The following is a 25,799-nucleotide window of genomic DNA, read 5'->3' as shown; positions in this document are numbered from 1 at the left end:
TTCCCTTCCCTTCCCTTCCCTTCCCTTCCCTTCCCTTCCCTTCCCTTCCCTTCCCTTCCCTTCCCTTCCCTTCCCTTCCCTTCCCTTCCCTTCCCTTCCCTTCCCTTCCCTTCCCTTCCCTTCCCTTCCCTTCCCTTCCCTTCCCTTCCCTTCCCTTCCCTTCCCTTCCCTTCCCTTCCCTTCCCTTCCCTTCCCTTCCCTTCCCTTCCCTTCCCTTCCCTTCCCTTCCCTTCCCTTCCCTTCCCTTCCCTTCCCTTCCCTTCCCTTCCCTTCCCTTCCCTTCCCTCTTTCTCTTTCTCTCTTTCTCTCTCTTTCTCTCTTTCTCTCTTTCTTTCTTTCTTTTTGATGGAGTTTTGTTCTTGTTGCCCAGGCTGGAGTGCAATGGCACAATCTTGGCTTACCACAACCTCCGCCTCCCGGGTTCAAACGATTCTCCTGTCTCAACCTCCTGAGTAGCTGGGATTACAGGTGCCCGCCACCATGCCAAATTTGTATTTGTAAAAATACAAATAATTTTGTATTTTTAGTAGAGATGGGGTTTCTCCATGTTGGTCAGGCTGGTCTCGAACTCCTGACCTCAGGTAATCTGCTGGCCTTGGCCTCCCAAAGTGCTGGGATTACAGGCGAGAGCCACCGCACCCGGCCTGGTTTAATTTCTTCTCTTTTTAGCTGCCTAAGGTGGAAGGTGAGTTCATTGATTTTTTTTTTCTTTGTTTCTAATATAGACATTTTAGTGCTATAAACTTTCCTCTGCTGCATCCTATGCATTTTTATATGCTGTGTTTTTAGTTTAAAATACTTTGTAATTCTCTTTAAAAATTTCTCCTTTGACCCATAGGTTATTCAGCAGTCTTTTCTTTAGTTTCCAAATGTTTGGAGACTTTCCAGATATATTTATGTTATTGTCATCTAATTTAATTTCTTTGTCATCTAATTTAATTTCTTTGCCTTCAGAGAACATTGACACTATTTATAATTTTTATTCTTGATGGACTGATTCTTTTATCATTCAAAAATATTCTTTTTCTTTAGTAACAATCTTTGGCTATTTTGTTAAATATTTCGATAGCCACTCCAGCTTTGTTATGGTTACCATTTGTGTGGTATATAACTTGTATTCTTTTATATTTAACCAATTTCAACTTTGTACTCAAATTTGATTTTTTGTAGCAGTATATAGTTGGGTCTTGCTTTTTTATCCAATCTGATAATAGTTGCCTTTTAATTGGGTGTTTGGGCAATTTACATTTAATGTGATTATTAGTATGATTGGGTTTAATCTACCATATTGCTACTTATTTTTAAAATCTGTCTCAACTATTCTTTGTTCCATTTTCTCCTTTTCTGCCTTCTTTTTCTATTAATTGAGTATTCTTTACTATTACATTGTGTTTACGTTGTTGGTTTATTACTGATAACTGGGTTTTCTTGTTGTTTTTTCTTGTTTTTTTTTTTTTTTTTTTTTTTTTTTAGATGGAGTCTCACTCTGTTGTCTAGGCTGGAGTGCAGTGGTGCTATCTCAGTTCACTACAGCCTCCACCTTCCAGATTCAAGAGATTTTCCTGCCTCAGCCTCCCAAGTAGCTGGGATTACAGGCATGCACCACCACACCCAGCTAATTCTTGTATTTTTAGTAGAGACAGGGTTTTGCCATGTTGGCCAGGCTGGTCTCGAACTCCTGACCTCATGTCATCCGCCTGTTTCAGGCTCCTGAAGTGCTGGGATTATAGACATAAGCCACCATTCCCAGACTGTTTTCTTTTCTTTTCTTTCTCTTTCTTTTTTGAAACAGGGTCTCACTCTGTCAACCAGGCTGAAGTGCAGTGGCACCATCTTGGCTCACTGCAACTTCTGCCTCTCAAGTTCAAGTGATTCTCCTGCCTCAGCCTCCCGAGTAGCTGGGACTACAGGCACGTGCCACCACACCTGACTGATTTTTTTTTTTTTTTTTTTTAGTAGAAATGGGGTCTCACCATATTGGGCAGGCTGGTCTTGAACTCTTGGCCTCAAGTGATCTACCCATCTTGGCCTCCCAAAGTGCTGGGATTACAGGTGTGAGACACCGTGCTGGCCTTCTTTTCTTTTACTGGTTTCTTTAGGTTTATAATATAGATTTTTAACTTTTCACAGTCTGTCTTCAATTAATATTTTATTACTTCATGTATTATATAAGAAATTTACATCAGTGTATTTTTTTCCTTCCTGGCTATTGTGTTATTATTTTCACACATTTTACTTCTACAATGTTGCTATTATTTTTGCTTTAAATGTAGAGGATGCCACCACTGAATTTCTTAGTGATGTTGATGCCCCTGTCACTACTCATTTCTGATGGCCTCAGTGAATGGTGGGTGGGTCCTCTGGACCCTCTGAGGGAAATAATCCTTTGGAAGATGTCTCCTGGCCCCTCATAATATATCAACCCCAGCATGCCCATTTCCCTGAGCCTTTTAATTCTTTCCTCTATCATGCACCGTAGCAAATCAGCCCCTTCAACTGTACTTAGCATAAGTCATCACTTCTTCCAGATGTTTGGAGCCACTAAGCCAGTTTGCACCAGCTCTTGGTATCCTCACCTGGGTGTTAAATCTCGTATCACAAAAGAATGGCCCCAAGTCAATAACTTTTTCATTGTTCAGGCTAGTGTTACAGCTTCCTTGATTAAGCACCCTCAAATCCACTGCCAGAGTTCTCCCATGATCCTGCTGTCACATGATGGCTGGTTTTTCGGATCCTTTAGACTACAGACCCTTTATTTCTTTATCGGATATGGCACATCCCCAACTGAGTTATGCTGCAACTTAACGGGACTTATCGGCCTGGAGGCCAAGAGAAGAGGCAGAAATAGATCCTGAGGAGGGCTCCTGCTGCAGGGGAGAGATTTCTTCAGTGTCTTCCCATATGGGGCAGGAGGTGGGGAGAGAAGTTACTGGATCTTAATAGGAAGGAGGCCAGGCCTGTCTATGGGCTCGGAAGGTCCAGAGGAGTTTGGAAGTCAAAATGTTTGAGGGTATCCACCCAGATGTACCCAATCCATATTGCCTGGGATAATATGGGATGAGGATGGGTTCATGGCAGCTGGATGGTGAGTGATTCAACCCCAAATCCCTAATTTACTGACTGCTTTTTTTTTTTTTTTTTTTTTAAGAGATGGGGTCTCACTGTGTCATTCAAGCTGAAGTACAATGACACAACCATAGTTCACTGCAGCCTTGAACTCCTGGCTCAGGCAACAAGCAGTACAGAAAGGCTGCATTTAAACACTGGCGACACAGAGACCATCACTGGCGGCATTACATCAGCACCAGTGAAACAGACGACTGTCACTTCTCTTCTTCTCTCTCTGTTCCAACTCTGAGGGATCAAGCAACTTCCCAGGTCAAGGAAGGAAGGGAAGGAAGGTGAGAGATGGACAGTGCCTCCTCTGCAGGCGTGAGTAAGGCCTGCGCTGCTCCCAGGGGAGAAGCTTTGAGCTGGATGTGAGGTTGAGGTTTCTATTTAGATTCTGCTGGTCTCCTGAGTTCAGAAAATGAGGCAGAGTTGTCAAAATGGTGTTAGTCAGCACAAGCGACAGAAAAGCTAATGGGATCTGCTTGAGGTTATTTTAAGGGACAAAGGCTGAGGAACCATCAGAGTGTGTATAAAGGCAGAGAAGGTTCAGGTTGAGTTAACAGCGCTGTGGCTGGCAGAAGCACGCGTTTGCTCCTGGCTGCAAGAGGAGTGTGGAGCCCCGTGTGAGCAGAGTCTAGGCCACCCCCGGAACCAGCTCTGCCAGAGGGTTCCAGCAAAAACTGTGAAGTCCCCTCTCACTCTGATGCATGTAGAAAGGCCTGAAAAGTTTGTACAGCCACACAGAGAATGTTTGAAGCGTTCTGTGACCAGGGGCTACCTACCAAGGCAGCCTCATCTATTTTTGGACATAATGTTAGAAAGTTTTCCTAAACTGGATTGAAATGTTTCCCTATTTTTGCACCTACAGCCTTGTAGATCAAGCCCACTCCCTTTGGACATTGAAACACAGAGAACGTGGCTTCCTCAAGTTTATTCCCTGCTCCAGAAGGTCACGGCCACAGCCTCTTCTCTCCTTCACCACCTCTGGTGCAATAGCAGTCAGGTAGAGTCGCTGCTGTGTGATCGCACTTATTTAACATTTATTTTGAGTTAGGGTGTGGATGCTGGGGCAGCTGGCTAACCATCCCCTGCCCTCTGTGGTGGCCTGAGAGAGGAGCAGGAATGCCCCGTGCAGGCTGGGGATCAGCAAACAATCTAGACCAGCTTTTCTCCTGTGTCCCATTTGGAGAGTCCCTATGTCAGGGGCCAGTCCATCCTGCAGCATTGAAGGGCGTGAGGGATGAGCAGGGCTGTGGGGCCCACAGAGCAGGCAGCCCTGGGGAGAAGTGGCCAGGGAATGTGCAAAAGTAATCAAGTCATGGGACAGGGTGGACCTAGCCCCAACCTGGGGGAGAGGGGAAGGGGATGTGCTGGAGCCTGGAGGTCCATGTCTGGCAGCCTTGGGAGATGAGAGGGTTTCCCAGGCTGGACAGCATGGGCAGGGAGTTCATTCCATGGTGAGCTCTCCCTGCTCCGTGTTATCCAAGTTTGTACAGGAGGCCACCAGCACCCTTCATTCGACTACGTCGATGGACAGCATGGCCTTGATTGCATGGAACTTGTTGCAGGAGAAGTCGGCGAGCAGTTGCTTGGTGCCACTCCGGGTGGGCAGGATCTCAAAACGGACCCGGGACCGCTCCTTGGGACGTAGGGTCGGCACACTGATGGGGAGTGCATGGATCAGTGTTGATATGAGACACACAGACCTTGGGCTGGACGGGCCTTCTGCAACCTCCTGTCCTGTTCTGATGGAGGCTGGGCAAGGCCACTGCTTCTTTTGCTCCCTCTAGCTGTCCTCCGGGTTACGGGGCCCCTCCAGCCCCGGGACACTTCAGCAGAGGAAGCGGGAGGGGGGTCCCATGATCTCCCAAATATTCTAAGCCCTGAAGACCAGCTCTTAGCTCTGATGACCTGGACTTCTCAAGAGTTCAAGTTTGGTGAACCCCCAAACCAAATGCAAATGCAGATTCTAGAGTTCCAAGGCCCCCAAAAGAGTAAAGAACCTAAGGTCAGAGGGAGCTCTGTCTGTCCCACCCAGAGGATCTGGAGGGCCCCCCCCGCCCCCTCCCACCCTCCCGCACCGGCCACTCAGGCCCAGGACTCACTCGATCTTCAGGTTACCCAACAGCAGGCCGCTTCCCTCCACCATCAGCACACAGTCCCTCACTGGCTCATCCAGTGGATTGGAGAAGAGCATCTGCACGTTCACAGGCTTCCGCACACGAGCCTCATCCAGCACCTACAGAGGAGAGGGACTGCCGAGTCAGGACTCCAGCTGCTCAGCCCCTGCCTGCACCTTGGTGAGGGCTGGGCAGGGTGACTGAGTAAAGGGGGTGATGTCACTGAGGATGAAGGAAGGGGAGACCATTTAGCCCTCCTAGGTGCCGGGCATATTCTGTCTGATGCCCCCTGCCCCCCAGTACACAGGGTGGTCCTAGGACATTATCCCATGCTGTGGATGAGAACCTCAGCTTTGAGGAGGAAGGGGCCCTCTGCAGCAGCCAATAGCACTGTGGCTTCCCTGTCCTGACTCCAGTTCAGCCCCTGCTTCCCAGGACAGCCCAACTCCACTGTGGGCTCTGTGAGGGTCAGGACATTTTTCATGCTGAATTTATTTTTTTCAGGGACAGGGTCTTGCTATGTTGCCCAGGCTGGCCTCAAACTCCTGGCCTCAAGTGATCCTGCTGCCTTGGCCTCCCAAAGCACAGGGATTACAGATGTGAGTCACTGTGCCCAGCCACATGCTGGATTTAATATTACTTTCCTTGGCTTTCCTGCTTATGGGTCCTGTTTCTTCCCTTAAAGCTTGAACCTCCCTCCCTGGGAGGCCCCACAGGTGTTGAAAAGGGCAGCCCCAGGCCCTGCAGCTGCTCATACCCCGGCTCACACTGTGGCTCCTTAAACTCTTTTCCAGGGCTTGGGTTCCCCCAGCTCAACCCAGGCTACTCTCCTCTGCTGACGCTCCAGTCTACCAATGTCCTTCTAAACTTCTAGAGCCCAGAGGTTCCCTGTGCACTATTTATAGTCTGAGCGGAGCTCTAGTACCACACTGTCCTTGCTCAGGGATCAGAACAGGTGAAGGCTGGGTTTGGGGTCAGAAAAGCAATTTGGACTGTTTATTCAGACCAAAAGATGAAAGCTGTTGTGTTTCTGCTAAGAAACAGCCATAATTCATTCTGAGCAGACAAGTCATCTCTTTGGGCCTCAACTTCCTCATCTGATAAAGAAGGACAATCATTTCTGCCCTCCCAGAAGGGGCCAAATGAGATCAAGGATGGGGAAGAAAGCATTTTGGAAATGGAAATGGAAATTGTATGGCTATGGGATTTCTTCTTCTTTTGAGAATGACTGAAGGTTGCTAGGGGGTTTTTGTGTTTTTGGTGGTGTTTGTTGGATTTTGTTTTTCTTGTCACTAATCCTCAGAGCAACCATTTTACAGTGACAGAGCTGAGGTTCAGGCTGATTCAATAACCTGAAAAATTCACACACTAGCAACAGCAGAGCCCAGCTGGATCTAAAGTCTTTGCTCCTTCTGATAGGTCTGCAATACCTCCCAGTAATTTGTGAATAATTGAAGCATTTTAGACACCATGGTCTATATTATCATCTCTTCCATGAAACTCATTTAAATGTATGACATAATTTGAAGAGTGCAGCATAATTTTATGCTATTGGGTTATAACAAAGCTATACAGATGTTGCCACATTTTTCATGTTGATATTTAATTTGAGATTTCCGTGCATTTTTTTCTTTTTTTAATGCTGCTTACCACTCCCTCCTATTGACCCAAATCTGTAAATGTACCCAGAGGAGAGGATAAAAGCCACCAAAAACCTCAGTTTGATAGTCACAGATGATGAGGCAATTGGGAGGACATCACCCTTTGGAAACAATGTTCAGATTGTTTTTGGCCTGGTTTCATGGTCTAAGGTCCTCAACGCTAATTGCCAGCTAGTACCAGGTTAGATAATGGGGTTTTACCCAAATCATTATCTTTTCGTACAAATCACCTTCTCCAGTTTAAAAATCCGTGCTCTGTTCTGAGTGAGCTATGCACTGATCATTCAATAGAGACAAGAATGTCTTGATTTTCCGAAGGCTTAGGTGGAGGAAAGAATGTGTCTCGAAGAAGGAAGATCAGGAGTCATTTAAAAAGATTAAACTTTTAAAAAGAGTTAGTGATGGCACATTTCTAGCCCATATAAATTCTGATTTCCTTTCTAAAGATATTGTAGTATCTTTAAAGATAAGTAGACTTGCCATGGAAATCTGGAAGATATATAGCAAAAGTGTTGAATAAAAGATAACGCTGGAAGAAGGTTTGAGGACATCGGATAAGGGAATATAATGGGGAATATACTGGGGAAAAACACTATATATTTTTTTTTTTGTCTGAGTCTCTCTCTGTCACCCAGGCTGGAGTGCAATGGTGCAATCTCAGCTCACTGCAACCTCTGCCTCTCAGGTTCAAGCAATTCTCCTGCTTTGGCCTCCCAACTAGCTGGGATTACCGGTGCCTGCCACCATGCCTGGCTAATTTTTGTAGTTTTAGTAGAGATAGTGTTTCACCATGTTGGCCAGGCTGGTCTCGAATTCCTGATCTCAGATGATCCACCCGCCTCGGCTTCCCAAAGTGCTGGGATTACAGGAGTGAGCCACTGTGCCTGGCCAAAAACGAACTTCTTTTAAACACTGATCACTTTAGTACAGAATGTTTTCAAAACTGGACTGGCAGCCACCCAGTATCATTTTCTGGACTCAGGAGTTGGAATGGGCACTCTGCTGTCCACCATGTCTAGAGAGATAGGGAGTGTTTCTCAGAAGTGTCTTGTGAAGCAGGAGAGGCTGTCACACGCAGGGCACAAGCCTGGACTGGCAATGAAACCTCTCGCCTGTGCGGGGAAGAATGCAAGTCCAGAGCCAAGGGGCTCTGTTCCAGTCCTGCCCCGAGGAAGGGGCTATTTCTCTTTTACAAACAGTGGCTCTCCACTAAGACATTGTGCCAAGGGAGACAGTGATGAACTCAGAACAGAGGTAACGCCTGCCCTTGTGGAGTTTACGGTTGGGGAGGGGTTTACAACCAAATAATTGCACAAAGACAGATAATATTCCAGTTGGGACAAATGCCTTGAAGGTAAAGGACAGAAGGTTCTGAGGGTGTATAACTGAGACCAAGCCTAATTTCGGAGCTCAGGAAAGTCTTCCCTGAGGAAATGACACTCTGCAAAGGAAGTAATTGATTGTCCCAATGACAGAGTTGGAGCAACTGAGACTCAGATTAAGGGACTTGCTCAGTGTCACCACTGATCAATGGAGGGGTTTGATACAATGCCAGATCCATTTGGTTGCATGGCCCAAGGCCTGAACGACTGCCCCTCTCAGCCCCCAGACTGGCTGCCCAGTCACTGGCTCTCTAGCCCCTAATGTAGGGGACGAACTCCCCCATCCTGAAGCACAGTCCAAAGTAACCAGGACAGTAAAAGGGTGCAATTGCAGGCCAACTGTATGGGAGAACCAGGCCCCGCATCAGAGCCAGCACCCTAGATCCCCCTGCCCTCTCTGAGGTCAGGAACCCCTGTGGCCAGCTTACAGCTTAAGGAGGGATGGGCCAGGGCAGCCATGATTATCTGGCTCCTCCTGGTTTCTGGGGCTTGGGAAACCTGTGGCACTGTGATTGTACAGAGAACGGCAATTTCTAGCTAGACGGGGGGGCGGGGGGGCGGGGGGGGGCAGATGGTGGGCACAGCAGATGAGAGAGGGCAGGGCCTGGCACATGAGGCTCTTGGTTGGACCCCAAGGGAAACCTTCGTGTTCTCTGTCCGTTTGTCTGCCTGTCCTTGTCCAGCCTTTTACCCTTCAGACCTATACTGCCTGGCTCCAGCACCCTCCACCTAGGGCTAGGGGGATCAGGCACAGGGGCTACAGGGTGAGGGACAGGCTTGGAGCCAGCACAGGTGCTCCTGCCGGTGCTGAGGAAGAGACAGAGTGGCACGAGGGGCCTCCCACAGACCTGCAAGCCCCACCTTCCTGGGCTCCTGAGAAGGAGCTTGGGGGTGAATGCTGCAAACAAAAGGAAGCCCTGTGAGCAGAGAAAGAAAGAGGGGTCTTTGTTCTCAGCCACTCTGAAGATGCTGTTGCTGGCTGGTGATGTATCAGCACACCTTGGAGGGGCATGGGCTGGGAGTCCCAGGGCCTGAGGCCTAGCCTTGACTCTGGCAGTAGCCAGCTGTTCCCTTCTCTCTGGGCCTTGGTTTACTCGTGTGAAGTGAGAGTGGAGCATGTGACTAGGCTCCTAAGAGTCCATGATTCTGTAACTCCAGGGTCTAGACAGTGGAGAGATGCTGTGGCTCAGGCCTGTTTCTGACAGGGGGCTGGGCTGTGGCCCTGACACATCAGCTGGCTGTGTGCGGGACCCACACCCGTGCCTCTCTGTGATTCCCAAGCCTGGCGTGGCCCAGAACACAGCAGATGCTCAGCAGCTGAGTGAGAGGGGAATGAACTGAAAAGAGTCCCTCCAGACCCCCCCTCAGCTGATGCCCCCAGTGGTTCTGAACTAGAATCCGAGAAGCAGCCAGGCAAATGCACGCGTTTATCCCACCAGACAGGGAGCAGGAACACGGGCCTGAGTGGGAGCTCTTGGCTATTTGGCAGAGGCTGGACCCAAGCCGGGCCCAGTTCTCTGCCCCTCCCAGCAAGAAAAACTCTCCTTTGCAGTCTGGGAGAACTGTGGCTCTCAGGGACGGTGGGGCTCCTGGGAGCTGGGCTGGCTGGGGGCAGAACCCCTTCCCAGCCCGTTACCTCCAGAGTCAAGGTGGGGTTGTCCAGGATGATGTCCCGCTCCACCACCACCCCAGGTTCATCTGGGACCTTGCACACGGCTGTGATCCGGATCATGTTGTCGGACTTCAGGTACTTTTCATACTGAGCGTACGAGATCTTTACAGGATGCTCTGCCTCTGGAAGGAGAAGTCGGGGATCCGAGTGAGGAGGAGTGGGGATGGCTTCTGAACCTTCCTCAGAACTGACACCAAGCCAAGGCAGGGTGAGCTGGCGGGAGGAGCTGCAGCCCCGGGCTTGACTGAGCCCTCCTTGGGCCAGGTCCTGTGGGAAGCCTCCCCTGGTCGGAGTGGGCTCCAGAGCAGGGGCCAAGGAGGCCCCAGGACTCCGTCTGGCTGGGCAGATTCCCAGGAGGATGGGCTCAGAGGGGCTAAAGATACTGCTGCTTCCTCCCCACCCAAAATGTTGGAGGGCAAGTGTCCTTTTTTTTATTTTTTAAATTATTTGTAGAGATGGGGTCTTCCTATGTTGTCCAGACTGGTCTCAAACTCCTGGGCTCAACTGATCCTCCTGCCTTGGCCTCCCAAAGTGTTGGGATTACAGACATGTGCACTGCGCCCAGCCACAAATGTCCTTCTGAGGGGCAGTGGAAGAGTACAAATGCCACCTGATTGCCAACAACAGTAGCAATCATGACAGTAACACAATAATAGGTAGGAAGGAAAGCCAGGGTATTGGCTAAACAAACACTTAGGATCCTCCCCGTCATCTAATAACCTGGGGTTCTACTGTCACAGCATCCCTTTCATTCCTCGTGCTCTCTCCTGCTTCTAAGTCATCCACACACCAGCCAGACAAAGCTTTAGAAAGCTGTTTTTTGTTTTGTTTTGTTTTTTTCTAAATCACTGTTCTTCCATGTCATATATCACTTCAAAATTTCTCCGTGGCTCCTCATTGCCTTAGATAAAGTTCCGACCCCTCAACCTGGCCCTGAATCACCTGTCCCTTAAAAGAACCTTCCACACTTCCTGTTCTGCAGACAAAACAGGCACCTTTTTGCCCCCATATTTTGACTCACATGATTCCCCCAGATGGAAATGCCTCCTCTGGCTTCTCTCCATGCATCTGGCTCCTTCCCCATGCTTTAAGTTCTCTCTTCTGACCCTGTGGGCTGTGGGGCCCTCTTCTTACCCTGACAGGCTTAGGTGCTCCCTTCCCTCAGGCTTTTATGCTGGGTGGCCTGGAGGTGCCCCAGCACCCACAGTGTTACACACTCTTGTAGGTAAGACTGTGAGGAGGAAGTTGCCTCTGCTTTTAGCACTGGAGGAATTTGCCATCCCTGGCCCAAATGTGGAGAGGACAGGCCCTTGCATCAGCTGGTCCAACCCTCACCATCAGTGACTGCCAAGGTTCAGAAAAGGAGGGAGACTTAACCAGGGTCACCCAGCAACTACTTGGCAGATGACCAGACTCTAAGACCACTATACCTGCCTTCTCTCTCTTTTCCATTCCATTCTGCAAAAGGATTTTTTTAAACCATTTCCATCCTGTGAATTTTTTTTTTTTTTTTGACTTCCAAAATTAGCTCTTTTGGCCAGGTATTGTGGCTCATGTCTGTAATCCCAGCACCTTGGAAAGCCAAGGTGGGAAAATTGCTTGAGGCCAGGAGTTTGAGACCAGTCTGGGCAACATAGGGAGACCCCATCTCTACAAAAAGCTTTAAAAGTTAGCTGGGCATAATGGCATGCCTATAGTCCTAGCTACTTGGGACTACAGCTACTTGGGAGGTTGAGGCAGAAGGATTGCTTGGACCCAGAGTTTGAGGCTGCAGTGAGCTATGATCACGTCAGCCTGGGAGATAGAGCAAGACCCTGTATAAAAACAAAACAAACAAACAAAAACAAACAAACAAATTAAAAAAGCCCTTTCTTTGAGTTTCTAAGGTCAATAACAGCCAGGCAGTTCCTTCTAATATTGAAAAGATTTCTGCTAAAATTCTGCCAGAAGACGGATTGCTAGGGGATGCTGCCTTCTGACAGGTGTGACACCTCTGTTTCTCTGGAGACAGAATTCTTTCAAGATGGGCAGTATAATTAATCAGTTTCTATTAGCTCCTTATGTGAAGCAAATAACCACCCCACCCTGCTAATCTGGTTTGTAAGTCCAAACTTTTCACAACAGCTTGAAGGATTTTACCAATGTGGGCACACCTGCATTCTAATCCTTCCACAGCACAACCTTTATCTGCTCCACCTTTTTCTCTTCCCATCCCTGCTACCCAAGGGCAAGGAGTCACATCCTCCCAAATGATCAGACTTCTAAGAAAACCTGTCACTGTTGTCAGGGTTCCAGAAGGTCCACTCACCCCGTGGCAGCCGTGGGAGAGCCCTGGGCCAAGGTTTAGGGCCCTGTGGTCATTGCCACCCTCCTGAGGTCAAACTAGAAAAGCGATTTGTTGTGGGGGTGGGGGTGGGGGTGAGGTGGTAACAGCAAAACAACATAGAAAACAGGGGGTGGCTCTGGACTCAGTATCAGGAAACACAGGACCAAGACCCAGCACTACCGCTACTATCTATGAGACTTTATCTCTGAAGCAAGTCACAGATCTCGCCCAGCCTCACTTTCTGCCTCTATAAGATGGATACTGAAAATCTGCCTTTTTTTAGAAGGTCAAACTGTGTGAGGTGGTGTATAATTGTAAGGGATATTGTCCATAGCCATGAACTGCCAAAGCCTCCCTCCTTCCTCCCTTGGGGCGTAAAAGGATTTTGGTTGGCATCACCCTGACATTTGGTTGGCATCACTCTGTTCATAGAGACAGCAACTTCCAAAGCATAAGACATGGCTTAACCACAGGGGCTGCTCGCTACTCCATTCTTAGCCAACTAACCTGGAGCCCAGCAGACACCCTGCAGCCCCAGAAGGCCATTGGCTACCTCGGATTCGTGGATCCCCTCCAACTGCAGGATGCATTACCTTCCTCAGGGTCCAGGGACATGGTGGCAGAGTCCTTCCACACTTCATGTACAAGTGTGCCATTGTAGACGATGGTCCAGGCTGTCATGTTCACTGTCACTGTCTTCGTATCGCTGCTCAGGTTTTTGAGCAGTAGGACCAGGTTGACTTCTTTGCCCACTGCTAGCATGCCAGTGACCTTGAACTTCCCGATGATGCTGGACTCCCGTTCCTCTGCTTCCAAACCCATTGAAGACGTTGCGCCAAATGACGCATTGGGTTTAAGTTTTCCCAAAGCCTTTTGGAACACTTGTCTTTCCTGGTCAGAGCCTGTGTGGTGGGAAAAGACAGAAACACGCTAGGGATGTGGTGGCAACCTGGGCAAAGGACAGTATCCTGCCTGGACAGGTGGCCTAGGACTGGTGCTGGCTCCATTGCTGTCCTAGCAGGCATTCGACTTTCGCAGGTCTCCAGCTCACCTGTCTTAACCGGAGACTCACAGACCAGTTGGTCTCTGGCGCTTTTCCAATCAGCTCTAAATTTCCCAAAATCTGGAGAAAAGCTTTATCAGCACCTGCACACAATTACTATGTGGCTTGATCATTTGCTTGTGTTAATTAGGTTAGATTTCATTTTTTTTTTCTGATAAAATGTCTTTTGTGAGACTTAAAAAACAGATAATTTCAAAATAAATCATAAGAACTGAGCTGAAAAAGATTAGAATACATTCATAAGCCAAAAAACGAGGTGATGATTTAAACTGACCTCATTAAAAAAATTTTTTTTGGTAAACCATGTTCTTCTGCCTTGTTTCTAAAGGTGCTTTGAGAGTCAAGGAGTGACATTTTGATCTGTGCTGGTTGACAAGGACTTCCCATGGTCGGTATGGTTCCGAGTTATGACTAGTTGAAATTGTCAAGAGATTTCAGTTTTCAAAACTGCAAGGGCTGGATAAAAATATGGGTTTTCTGACTCTGACTCAGGCTATGGGCGCTGCTGAATGTGATAGCATAAGGAGCCCACAGAGAATGACAGGGATGTACCTGAAAATGGCTCTCAGGGCACACAGAGCTGAGTAACTGACTACAAGCCTCTGAGCCAGGGCTGACTGAGCAGTTCACAAAAAGCTTGACCTGGAGATAGATCTAGGAGAAGGTGTTGACCTTCCAGGAACACAGGCAGAGGTACACAAGGAAGAGTGACCATGTTGACACCTGCAGACCATACTTACGGTCTCCCACCTTCCCCAACAACCTGTGAAATACTTAAGGCACCAGATGACTTCCTTTTCTTTTTTTTCTCTTTTCGTTTCTTTCTTCCTTTTTCTTTTTCTTTTTTTTTTCTTTTTTTTTTTTGTGGCAAGGTCTCACTCTGTCACCCAAGCTATAGTGCAGTGGCATGACCTCAACTCACTGCAACTTCCACCTCCTGGGCTCAAGAGATTCTCCTGCCTCAGCCTCCCAAGTAGCTGGGATTACAGGCACTCTCCACCAAGCCCAGCTAATTTTTGCATTTTTGGTAGAGACAGGGTTTCACCATGTTGGCCAGTCTGGTCTCAAACTCCTGATCTCAGGTGATTCGCTCACCTCGACCTCTCAAAGTGCTGGGATTACAGGCATGAGCCACGCCCCCCGGCCAGATGACTTATTGTAAGCATTTTACGATACAGCAAGCCCCTTCCCATAAATTACATGTGATTTGCAGAGACTTCAGAGGCCAACTCATCCATGCCCATCAAGTTAAGGCCCTAAGAAGAGACACAACTTGTCCAGACCACTCTGAGATGGACTGGACCAGTCACCTGCAGAGGCAGAGAGGGGGCCAGTTCCCTGGTGTCTGGACCCCTGGTCTAAGTTTCCTCCCACACACCCTGCTAAAAAGGAGGCAGGCGGCCAGATTACCTATGCTGACAGTTCCTGGTGGGCTGGGTTCCTTTTGATGCCTTCCCATCCTCTAGTCCAGTTGTAAGTCCAACCCAGAGCCGAAGGCAGTGCACAGATCTGAGCCTTCTGTGCCTGGGACCTTGAAGCAGGTGTGTTTGCACAATGAGGCTCGGAGCCTCCATGCCTATATAGGTCATCTGCTGGGCTTACTCAAGGCTAAGCTTCCTCCTGTTGTTTTCTCCCTTTGCTGTTGCTATTGCATCAATACGTAGCAACCTATTTTATGGGCTTTTCCTCCCTGAGGCCCTCAGAGAGAAGCTAGAATCATTGGGTAAGAAGATCTGGGCAACATCAGGCAGGGTGATCTGTCCTGTCATGTAAGGGCTGAGGCATTGCTAGGAGTCCTGCAGGGACCCCCTCCCCTGCCCCCATAATGGACCTGCCCGTTCTCCATTGTTTAGGAGGTTTGGCTGAGACAGCCAGAGATCAAGGTGTGGGGGTAAGGTAAGGAACCCCACAGGATCATACAGTCATGTAAGCAGCACCTGCAAAATAGTCACCTTGGGAAGTCATTGTTCCAGTGAGGCTATAGAGGTTCAAATTGATAAACAGCACCACTGCTATTTATCAAGTCCTGACTATATGCCAGGCACTGCACTTGGCACTTTGTATACCTTAGCTCATTTAAATCCTGCTAAAGACAGGCATTGCTCTTCTCATTCTTCAGGTGAGGAAGCCAGAGCTCAGAGATCAGAGGAAACTTGCTCGAGGCCACACAATTATGGCTGGTAGGGCTGGAGTTCACCTTCCGCCCCCGAGTTTTTACTCCCTGGCCCCCTACGCTTGTTTCTACGTCATAACATTGTTGAAAATACTTGTCCTACATCTCCACACCCCCAGCCCATCTGCAGCGTCCTCTGTTGCATCTGCAAGGCCCAGCATGAAGCAAGCACTCAGTAGGGGCTCAGAACATGTTTATTGACTGAGCGAAGGTCTATCTGAGCTCAGTCTTGGGAATGACCTGCAGAGGAAGACTGGGGCCAAATTGAGGCCACCAATCTCATAACCCTAAAATTGTGCCTCCAATTGTTCACAAATACCAGCACCCGGGGGGGACCCGCTTGGACTTGAAGTCAGACCCCATCGCCTGCGCTCAGCTTTCCTTTTTTGTAAACTCGGCCAACACCAATAGCCAACAGTCACTTAGAGATTCAGGGCTTACTTTAGAGGGTACTGTGTGCACATTTATGAGAATGCTTTTCTTGACCCCTCAGAACCAACTGTGAGGATCAATGGAATGAACCGTTTCAAAGCATTTTAGAAAGAGTGAAATGTTGACCCCATTAAGGAGTGACTGTGGCCTGCAAGAGCAAGCACTAAATTACTTTTGGCTGTTTCTAAAAATGAACTTCGTCTTCAAATGCAGAACTTTTATCATCATTGAGAATCCTCCAAGAGATGCGCTGCTGGTTTCAAAAGCAACTCTGAGAAGCAAATGTAATTGAGTCGAGGCAGCCTCACAGCAACTGGCCTTCCAAGGTGACTTTAGGGGGACCAGCAATGTATGCATGCCTGAGATTTCAGGAGCCCGGGCATTCATACCATGTAGTCACACCTCATCTGGCCTCTTCGGAGACCTCCAAATGTGCACAATGCAAGCCCAAGTCTCTGGGTTTCTTTGTCCATTTCTTTGTTCAGATGGTTTTCTCCCTGAGTTTCTCAGAGGCTAGGGGAGCAGACTGATGGAGAAATCTCTCCCAAAGCCCTTGGGGGCCTTTCATGGGGGCCTTGTCTCTCCTTATGATGCTCAGTCATGGTGCTGTCACCCTAGCTGTGCAGTTGAGACAGGGACACAGCTGGGGATGGGCTGGGTTGGGTTGACAGCCACCCGTGCCCTGCAGCAAACTTCCACTGGCACAGCAGCTGCCCATGATGGTTTTGTTCCCTCTGGAAACAGTGCTGGGAGGTGGGGGTTAGGTGCTAGGGAACAATCCTATCATTCAGGCAGAACTGGCTGCCAGTGCAGGGGAGGGTGAGGCCTTTTCTCCTCTCCACCCTCAGAGCCATCCTCCCACAATAGAACCCCTCGCAGCACTGCCCCACCAGCGTCCCTCCTACCTTCTGGGTACTTGTACTTGTCCGTGACGTCCATGCGAGCGTTACTTCCCACTGCCTTGGTGCTGATGTACCTGCCAATGGTGCGAGTATCCACGGAATTCTTCGTCTGTCTGCCGGTGGTGCCATCATACAGCCAGGTGATGCGGTCGGCATTCACCTCCGCGAAGATAAAGGGCATGTCGAAGTTCAGGTTCACATCACCCTCTCGAATACCAATGACTGAAGCAGGGCCGCACTGGAACACCCCTGGAGGCCAAGATGCAGAAGCTGGATATATGCCAAGGCCACAGCCTGCCCAGTGCCCGATTCCCCAGGGCCTTCCAGGACTGCTGCAAAGCCCTGCCTCTGCACTGCCCAAATTCCTTTATCCCTGAGTGTGTGTCCCACTCATTTGGCATTCCGCAGAGACCCTCCTGGGCTATTATTCTCTTGCTGGTCAGACTCAACCTCTACATAAGACTACACAATTCTGCATTCCGGGTGCCTAATCCATGCTGACCCACTGTCCTTGGTCTGTTTCCTAAAGAGGAAAGTCTTGCTGTCTCGTGCTCAGGGTGGCTGCCTCTTTTCTACCTCTGCAAATCGTTCTGACCTAGAAGCTCATCACTTTCCTATTAGAAGACTTCCCTGAACACGCAGCCTGCAGGGACCTCTTGTTCCTCTGAGTTCCTAAGCCTGACCATTTCTTCCCTCTTCTTAGCACTCAGCATAGGAAGCTTAGATAGATAGATAGATAGATAGATAGATAGATAGATAGATAGATGTCAGTGACTTTCATCTTTTTTCACCACAACCCCTAGAAAGAAATACATTTGACATCTTGGCACACATGTGATACAGAAACAAAAGTTTCACAGGACAATGGTCTTTAGTCTAACTATATCTAATGAGCCTTGATAGTTTATGTTCTTTTCCCCACTTTCCATTCCATTCAATTTCACTTTCCTTTTCTAAAATGATGGCCACAACCCACTAACTAGATTTTATAACCACTAATGGGTCACAATGACACTTTCGGAAAATAGTGGCCTAGCAGACATCTCGGTTTCCTCCAAGCCCCCAAATCTAGTAGCATGCACTGATTCTGGTAGAGGAGCTAGGGGTTGGGGGGTGGGGTAAGACTTAATTTTCATTGTTAGTCCTTTTAGAATAGTTTGAAGTTTTTTCAACTACATGCACGTATTACTTCATAAATCACCTTTTTTAAAATTTTTTTTGAGATGGAGTCTTGCTCTGTCTCCCAGGCCGGAGTGCCATGGTGTGATCTCGGCTCACGGCAACCTCTGTTTCCTGAGTTGCAGCGATTCCCCCTCCTCAGCCTCCCAAGTAGCTGGGATTACAGGCATGCGCCATCACGCCTGGCTAATTTTATATTTTTAGTAGAGACGGGGTTTCACCATGTTGGTCAGGCTGGTCCTGAACTCCTGATCTCAAGTGATCCACCCTCCTTAGCCTCCCAAAATGCTGAGATTACAGGTGTGAGCCACCACGCCCAATCCCATATATCACTTTTTAATGTTTCAAAAAACAATTGAAAATGAGGGTAACAGACAAGGCATGCTCTACAGGTCAGAGAAGGGAAGAAGAAAGGCTCCCGGAGAACCTGGGACCCAACCCCTGATGGGGCAGGAGACAGAGGGAGGCCAGAGGAGGAAGCAGAGGCCCGGGATGGGGATGGCAGAGGCGGCCTGCCTAAGGGGGAGCTTCGTGTGCCAGAGGGAGCTGCTGTGGGTGGTGACCAGTGGAGAACGTGGAGTAAACCCCAAGGGCAACAGGGAACCACAAATTTTCTGTGCTGGGAAGGAGAGGCTGCTGCAGTTGGTGCAGGATAATCATTACTGGCAGAGGAAGACTGCTCTCCCTGCTCACCTGGCCTGTGCCAAGGCTCTGTGCAGCAACAGTGGCCATTGTGGGTGCAGGGCAGGCACTCATTTAAATAGCAGCCCGAGCCAAACAAAATTAGCAGGGGAGATCTATTTTTAAACTATTTTTGTTTTAATCCCATCATGCATTCCAGAGGGAGAGGGCTTTGGAGTTACTTCCCTATGCTGCTGTCCACGGCTGTAAATAACTGTGAGGCTCACGACTCAGAACCACACCCAGAGAAGTTACCTTGGCTTCTTTCCTGTGGGGTAGCATCCAACACCTGCCATCCACCGTACGAGGGACCCAGGTCAGACCTCACAAACCAGCCTTCATTCCAGACATGGAAATTCCTGCAGATAGAACCAGAGACTGCAGCGCTTGCCCAAGACCACACAGCAGATGAGTGGCAAGACAGCACATCTTCGCCCCGACAGTGCAGCACGACAACGTGCATTGAGTGAGTTTGTCCTGTGACAGCTGTTATGCTAAGCCCTGGTGAGCATCGTCTCATGGAAATCCTCACAGCACTGTGAAATGGGTACCATTTTTATGCCCGTTTTATAAAAGGGGAAACTTGGGCTCAGAGAAGTTAAGCAGTTAACAATGGTAGGGTCAAAATGTGGACCCATGTATGCCTAACTCAAAAGTCAAAGCCTTGACCAGCACGCACCTTTCTAAGGAGCAGAATGAATCCAGATTGGAGCCAGCCACCCAGGGACAAACCCACACAGCTTTCTCCCTGTGCCTGGCAGGTTATGCTTCTGTGCTCGGTGTGGGCCGAAAATGAATGGGGTTGCTGCAGGAGTGATTGGCCTACCTAAGAGCCACACCGTCTCTTGGCTGGGATCTGAACTGAAGAATGACATCTGCCAGGCCTCAAATGTTCTTCGTCTTGTGTCTCAATTTGTAAGCCTCAGTCACCACTCACCCGACGCCAGGCACAACCAGGTAGCCAAGGTCTTACTCATTCCGTCCCCCAATTCTGCCCTCTTCTCTCCTCTCCACTCCCATGGAAACTACAGTCACACTGGTCTTGGCACTTTTCAGTTCAACATGAAGAAAACATAAGTTCGACATAAATCCAAGTTCTAGTCAACCTGGAAAAAAATTTCTTTCTTTCTTTCTTTCTTTCTTTCTTTCTTTCTTTCTTTCTTTCTTTCTTTCTTTCTTTCTTTCTTTCTTTCTTTCTTTCTTTCTTTCTTTCTTTCTTTCTTTCTTTCTTTCTTTCTTTCTTTCTTTCTTTCTTTCTTTCTTTCTTTCTTTCTTTCTTTCTTTCTTTCTTTCTTTCTTTCTTTCTCTTTCTTTCTTTCTTTGTTTGTTTTTTTTTTTTTTTTTTTTTTTTTTTGAGACGGAGTCTTGCTGTGTCACCCAGGCTGGAGTATGGTGGCACAATCTCGGCTCACTGCAAGCTCCACCTCCTGGGTTCCCACCATTCTCCTGCCTCAGCCTCCCGAGTAGCTGGGACTACAAGTGCCCGCCACCACGCCTGGCTAATTTTTTGTAATTTTAGTAGAGACGGGATTTCACCATGTTAGCCAGGATGGTCTCCAGCTCCTGACCTCATGATCTGCCTGCCTTGGCCTTCCAAAGTGCTGGAATTACAGGTGTGAACCACCACGCCCACCAAAAAAAATTTCTATACTCATAAGGTGGAAAAGACAGTTCTAAGCACACCACCCATTTTAGAGGCCATAAAGGAAGAGACTCATATATTTGAGTACGTAAAAATATTGAAACTACATGTAAACAAACAAAAAACCTGTAGTTCTGTTCTTGGTATGAAGGGTAAGCTCAAAACAGATGAATCTTTTTGCATATAATGAGAAACTGTGGGGGAAAAATGAAAAACTAGAAAAGACACCTGAGCATGATCAAAGCATGATGATTTTGGAGAGGAATCAGAACGTGGAGAAGCTGCACTTTGTATGAGTTTGCTCCAAGGAAAGGCCACAGTTGGGGTAAAGTACATGGAGCAAGAACTCGACAGGCAGCTCACAGCTTTCTGACCTGAGGAACCAGGAACAGAGCCTGGACCAACCTGGGTTGCTGGAGAATGAGGGGGGAATTCTGGAAAGAGTCAAGGAAGCTGCCCAAACCTCTGGGTGACCCTCAGTCATGCATGGATGAGGCAGACCACGAGCCGTTCAACCGGAGATAAAAGTACTGAACTGAGAGCAGAGCCACTGTCTACTGCAGGGAAAACAATTTGCACGTTGAGTCACCCAAGATAAGCAGCTAAAACAAGATAACAGAATTCAGACACATGCAACATCTGGGGTATGAGCCAAAATTACTCAACAAGCAAAGAACCAGGAAAATGTGGTTTATCCTCAAGGGAAAAGACAATCCACAGAGACCAACCATAAAATAATCCAGATGTTGGAATTGTTGGACAAAGACTAAAGCAGCTACTAGAGCTAGGCTCAATGAAATAAAGGAAAATATGCTCATAATGAATGAAAAGAGATAAACTTTGGGCTGAGAAAGAGAAAATATGAAAAAAGAACCAAATGGAAAATTTTTAACTGGAAAAAAGACCAATATCTGAAATTAAATGATAAATAAACTTATTAGCAGGATAGAGATGACAGAGGAAAGAGTCAATACATTTGAAGATAGATGACTAGAAACTATCCAGTTTGAAGGCAGTGAGACAAATGATTGAAAAAAATCAATAAAGCAGAGAAAATATATCCAACATACATGCAAGGGATTTACTGTATCAATATTGTAATGTACTTACAAATTGATAAGAGAAAGCATACTTTCCTTGAACTAAGTGATGAAAAAATAAGAAATAGAAAAAGAAAAGCATGCCCATAAATAGCAATGAGCAGGCAATTTTTACAAGAAATACAAATAACCACTGAACATATGAGAATAGTTTTAACCTCAGTACTATTAAAAGAAAATTAAAATGACAAAGAGATAATACAACAGAGATACATAGATGACAGCTATTAGACTGACAGAGATTAAAGCATAGGGTGATACTCATTGTGGTGCTCATTCCGGGTGGGAAAACAAGCACTGTCATACCCCACTGGTGGGAGTTTAAATTGCTATGACCTCTGTGGAAAGCAATTTGGCAACGAGTATAAAAACCTTTAAAAATCTACATACTCACTGAGCCAGTAGGTCCACATCTAGGAATTTCTCCCATGGAAAAACTCATGTAAGTGCACATAGATATATATCTAAAGGTATCCACCGAGGCATTGTTTGTAATAGCAAAAGTGTTGGAGCAAAAGTTCATCAACGAGGGAACTGGCAGACAAATGGTGGCAGAGACATGGAATGGGATATCAAACGGCTGTCAAAAAGAACAAGCAAAATCAATCTAGTACTTACATGGAGAGATGTCTAAGAGATATCATGAAATAAGAAAATCAGTGTGACCAAACATCATATGTTCTCACTCATAAGTCAAGCTAAGCTATGAGGATGCAAAGGCATAAGAATGATGCAATGGACTTTGGGGACTCAGAGAGAAAAGGTGGGAAGGGCGTGAGAGATAAAAGACTACAAATTGGGTTCAGTGTATACTGCTCAGGAGATGGGTGCACCAAAATCTCACAAATCGCCACTAAAGAACTTATATAACCAAATACCACCTGTTCCCCAAAAATCTACGGAAATAAAAAAGGAAAAAGAAAAAACACCTATATGTATATATGTAGATGTATGATAAATCCATTTGTTAAAAAATTATACATAAAACATTGGAGAAAGTTAGTCTCCAATAATTCTATTTTCTTAGATATCCACCATGAACAGTTTGGTGTATATATCATGTATATAGTGCATATAAACTAAATTTTATGTTACTTATTTCTGTAATGTAATGTTTTTATTTTCTATCATGTGAATTACTCATTACTTCTATAATTAGAAAATACATGTAAGTTGAATAATCATAGCTAACACAGTGTTAACACAGAAAGTTGTGTTCTAACTGTGTTATTGCATACATTAACTTACAACACCCTAAAATACAGAAATAATTATTATTCCCCATTCAGCAACTCTGGAAACTGAGGTTCAGAGAAGTTAAGTGACTGAGAAGGTCTTACAGTGAGTAATTAAGCAGAGTGGGATTTCAATCCAGGCAGATGGGCTTAAAAAAGGGAAACAGGTTAATGGTAGGTTCCATTTTATGTAACTTGATTTTACATCGGTTCCATTCCATATAACAGAATATGATGCATTTTTGATGTATTTGAAATGATCTTATTTTTGAAGATTTTTTAATGACATGGGGGAATGTTCATGATATAATGTTTAGTGAAAAAAAAACATGACTAAAACTAAAGGTGAAGTGGTTGGTTTCGAGGTGTGGGAAAAAATGGGATGTATCTATTATATGCTTTGTCTTCTACTCATGCCTTGTAAAATGTATCATCCCAGTTCTATAAATAACAATAACTCATAGAGAAAAGATGAATGGAAAACTACCAAGTGTTGAAGATATGTGAATAAGATCATAAATGATTTTTATTTCTTTATGTATTTTGAATTTTTCTATAATTATTTTTAAAAGGGCATCATAAAAATGATCTCCAGGACCCAGGAAGTCTTTTTGGACAGGCCTTCATGGTCGGTTAGAACTCACCAAGGAGAAGGCAAGGGAAGAAGTGTGGGAAGATGGTCCTAGGTGGGTGAAAGGGGCAAGGGAGGGATGAGAAAGTGAGTGAGGACACCAAGTTTCACACTCAGTTTGCTCCTGGCAGAGCAACTGAGAGGAAGGGCAGGTTGGTTAAAAAAAAGAAAAAGTGATAAGTAGCTGTATTTTAATACTTGCTTGCAAGGCAGGAATTTAAGGCAGATCAGAAAACAACTACATCCTGGTTCCTCCCTCAGGCAAAAGTCAGCCACTTCACTTACACAGAAATATTTGGGATGTGCGTCTTTCTGATGCCCAGTGGCGCCATGTGGAAATTCCTGTGTGAGTTTCTTGTTGTGCGCCACACTCTCTCCCACCCCTCAACCTCGGGCTCCACTCCTTTCCTGAGGGTTTCAGGAGCAGGAGCTCAGGAGAGGACAGGCTGTGGGCATCAGAACTACCCGAGGCATTTATTAAAAAGTGCAGATTTCTGCTGCTTTCATCTTTCCCCACCCATATTAATTCTGATGCAGTCTTTGACATTTATAAACCACTGCTCTACAGACACCAACTGTGCTATGCTTACCTTTGAATTCACAGAGTTAGGAGACTTTGCCTAGAAAGTGGCCCCAAACCCCACCCTTCTGTAGGTAAACTCCCATTTGTCCTCACAAATTTTGTTCGGATACTACCTCTGCCAAAAATGCCTTTCCTGACACGCCGAGAGAGTGCCAACCATACCTCTGTGCTGTCTCGAATCTTGCAAGTAATTCATTGATTTCATTGCAACTCCATACTTGCCAAGCTTTTAATGCAGCTGTAAACTCCTCTATTCAGTCTCTAAGGCCCCGTTATAAAACAAAACAAATAAACGAAAACCCTCCTCCAGCACATCTTGTTCCTCTTGGTGCCCAGAGTCCAGTGCAGGTGTGCACGGAATCACGTTTGCTGAATTGAATTGTTTCTGGGCTGAAACCACTCTCTGTCGCTTCCTCACTAAGGGCCTAGGAGCGAGTTCAGGACTAGTGGAAGCAGGTATTCAGAGGCAGAGGCCGTGGAGAGATTGCACGAGGAGCCAGGGGCTTGGCTGAGGTGTGGGTGCTGACAGCTGGAGGCACTGCCTGACTCCACCTCCCTGGCAGGGCTGGGCAGTCTCTAGGTGCCTTCTACCTCAGAGTTCTGCAAAGTCTACAGGTAGAGTCAGATCTGTGACTCTAGAAATTGGGGGATCATGTCAAATGAATGAAGAAAACAAGTCAGAAAAGTCAAGATAATTTGACTAGACTGTTCTAAATCATTCGGCTGCTGCTCGGTGGCTGAATAGGCTTCAGAGACCTCCTTTGCAGTGGCCCCGAAGGAGGAAATCTCAAAGAAGCATCCCAAACTCAGCTCCCCCGAAAAGTGTCCTGACTCGGAAGACAGTGAATACTCCGGAGCTGTGTGCCTCTTAAGCCAGACCATTGGTATGAGCAAAGTGGTTTAGAAAAAAATTCACCCCACTGGCTGCTGTGAATCTGATTAAAAGAAAGGCCTAGAAAATGTTACTGAGGTCCCCTGATCTGGCCCTTTGTTTTACAAGTGGGAAATTGAGGTGTAGCAAAGGCAAGAAACTTACATAATGTTATGCGCTTAAGAGTGTCTACATGTCTCCAAGTGTTTAATCTTAGACAGGTTACTTCTCTCAGGGCCTTTGTTTTCTCATCCATAAAAAATAAATTGGGGATGAAAATAACAATGCCTACGTCATTTGTGAAGATGAAATGTAAGCACTTAGAACAGTACCTGGCACACAACAATTGCTCAACAAATTATTATTTGCTGCTGTTACTATTACTAAGCACTTCTATGCTTAACCTCCCCTGATTCTCACATTCTATTACTTTAGGCAAATCTGGGCACGGTTCCAAAGCTTTCAAGACTTTTTGGTAACATACAAAGATTCATATCAGAGGTTTTCTGTCCAAACTCCAGTTGCCCTTATAATAACAGCTTAGTAATTTCACTCCAGGCAGAAGCTGGCTCTTGGTTTAGCTCTCCCCTGCATGGGATTTAACAGGGAAGGAACAGTAGGGCTCCCTTGGTTGGGAGGGCTAGCTCTCTTATAGAAAGTGGAATGGGCTGAAGCTCCAGAGAATTTAAAAGTTTAAGCTGGCAAAGGACTTAAGAAATCATCTAGTCCTAGGCTGACCCTTATATTTCACATATGAAGAAACTTGGCACCAGAAGGATAAATTGCCTTGCACAAGCCTCACAGCAATTTGGTAGTAGGGCTGGAGCTAGTGCTTGGGACTCCCTGTCCTCATGCCCTCCAGGGCTGGCTCCCTCAACCATCAGCTGTAGGGAATGGTGTAGGGAGTAACTATCAGCTCCCTTGGCTTTCTGAGAAGGTTCAGAAAAGGGGAGAGGAAGGGAGGAGTGACAAGATCCTCAGGAACAGTCAGAGCTTCTGCATCTGGCCCCCTCCCATAGGCCACAGAAGTTACCA

At 46.8% G+C, this 25,799-nt stretch overlaps 1 protein-coding gene across 4 annotated transcripts in view; it reads right to left on the bottom strand.

The window, feature by feature from the left end:
* Positions 1-4,012: 4,012 nt before the first annotated feature.
* LOC105481628 (transglutaminase 3) overlaps positions 4,013-25,799 on the bottom strand; it is a 137,830-nt gene continuing 116,043 nt past the window's right edge. For all 4 annotated transcript variants that reach the window (XM_024792766.2, XM_024792767.2, XM_024792768.2 and 1 more), the window contains 6 exons: positions 18,958-19,061; positions 16,846-17,091; positions 12,866-13,174; positions 9,911-10,068; positions 5,217-5,350; positions 4,013-4,772 (listed from right to left, as the gene is read on the bottom strand). In XM_024792766.2, the coding sequence (XP_024648534.2) occupies positions 4,625-4,772; positions 5,217-5,350; positions 9,911-10,068; positions 12,866-13,174; positions 16,846-17,091; positions 18,958-19,061 (1,099 nt within the window). In that variant the 3' untranslated portion in view covers positions 4,013-4,624. The remainder of the gene's footprint in view (positions 4,773-5,216; positions 5,351-9,910; positions 10,069-12,865; positions 13,175-16,845; positions 17,092-18,957; positions 19,062-25,799) is intronic.

Source organism: Macaca nemestrina, chromosome 15 (genome assembly GCF_043159975.1).
Source record: "Macaca nemestrina isolate mMacNem1 chromosome 15, mMacNem.hap1, whole genome shotgun sequence".
Classification (NCBI taxonomy): Eukaryota; Metazoa; Chordata; class Mammalia; order Primates; family Cercopithecidae; genus Macaca; species Macaca nemestrina.
Note: the sequence above shows the minus strand (reverse complement) of the source record. Positions and strands in the feature narration are given on the sequence as shown.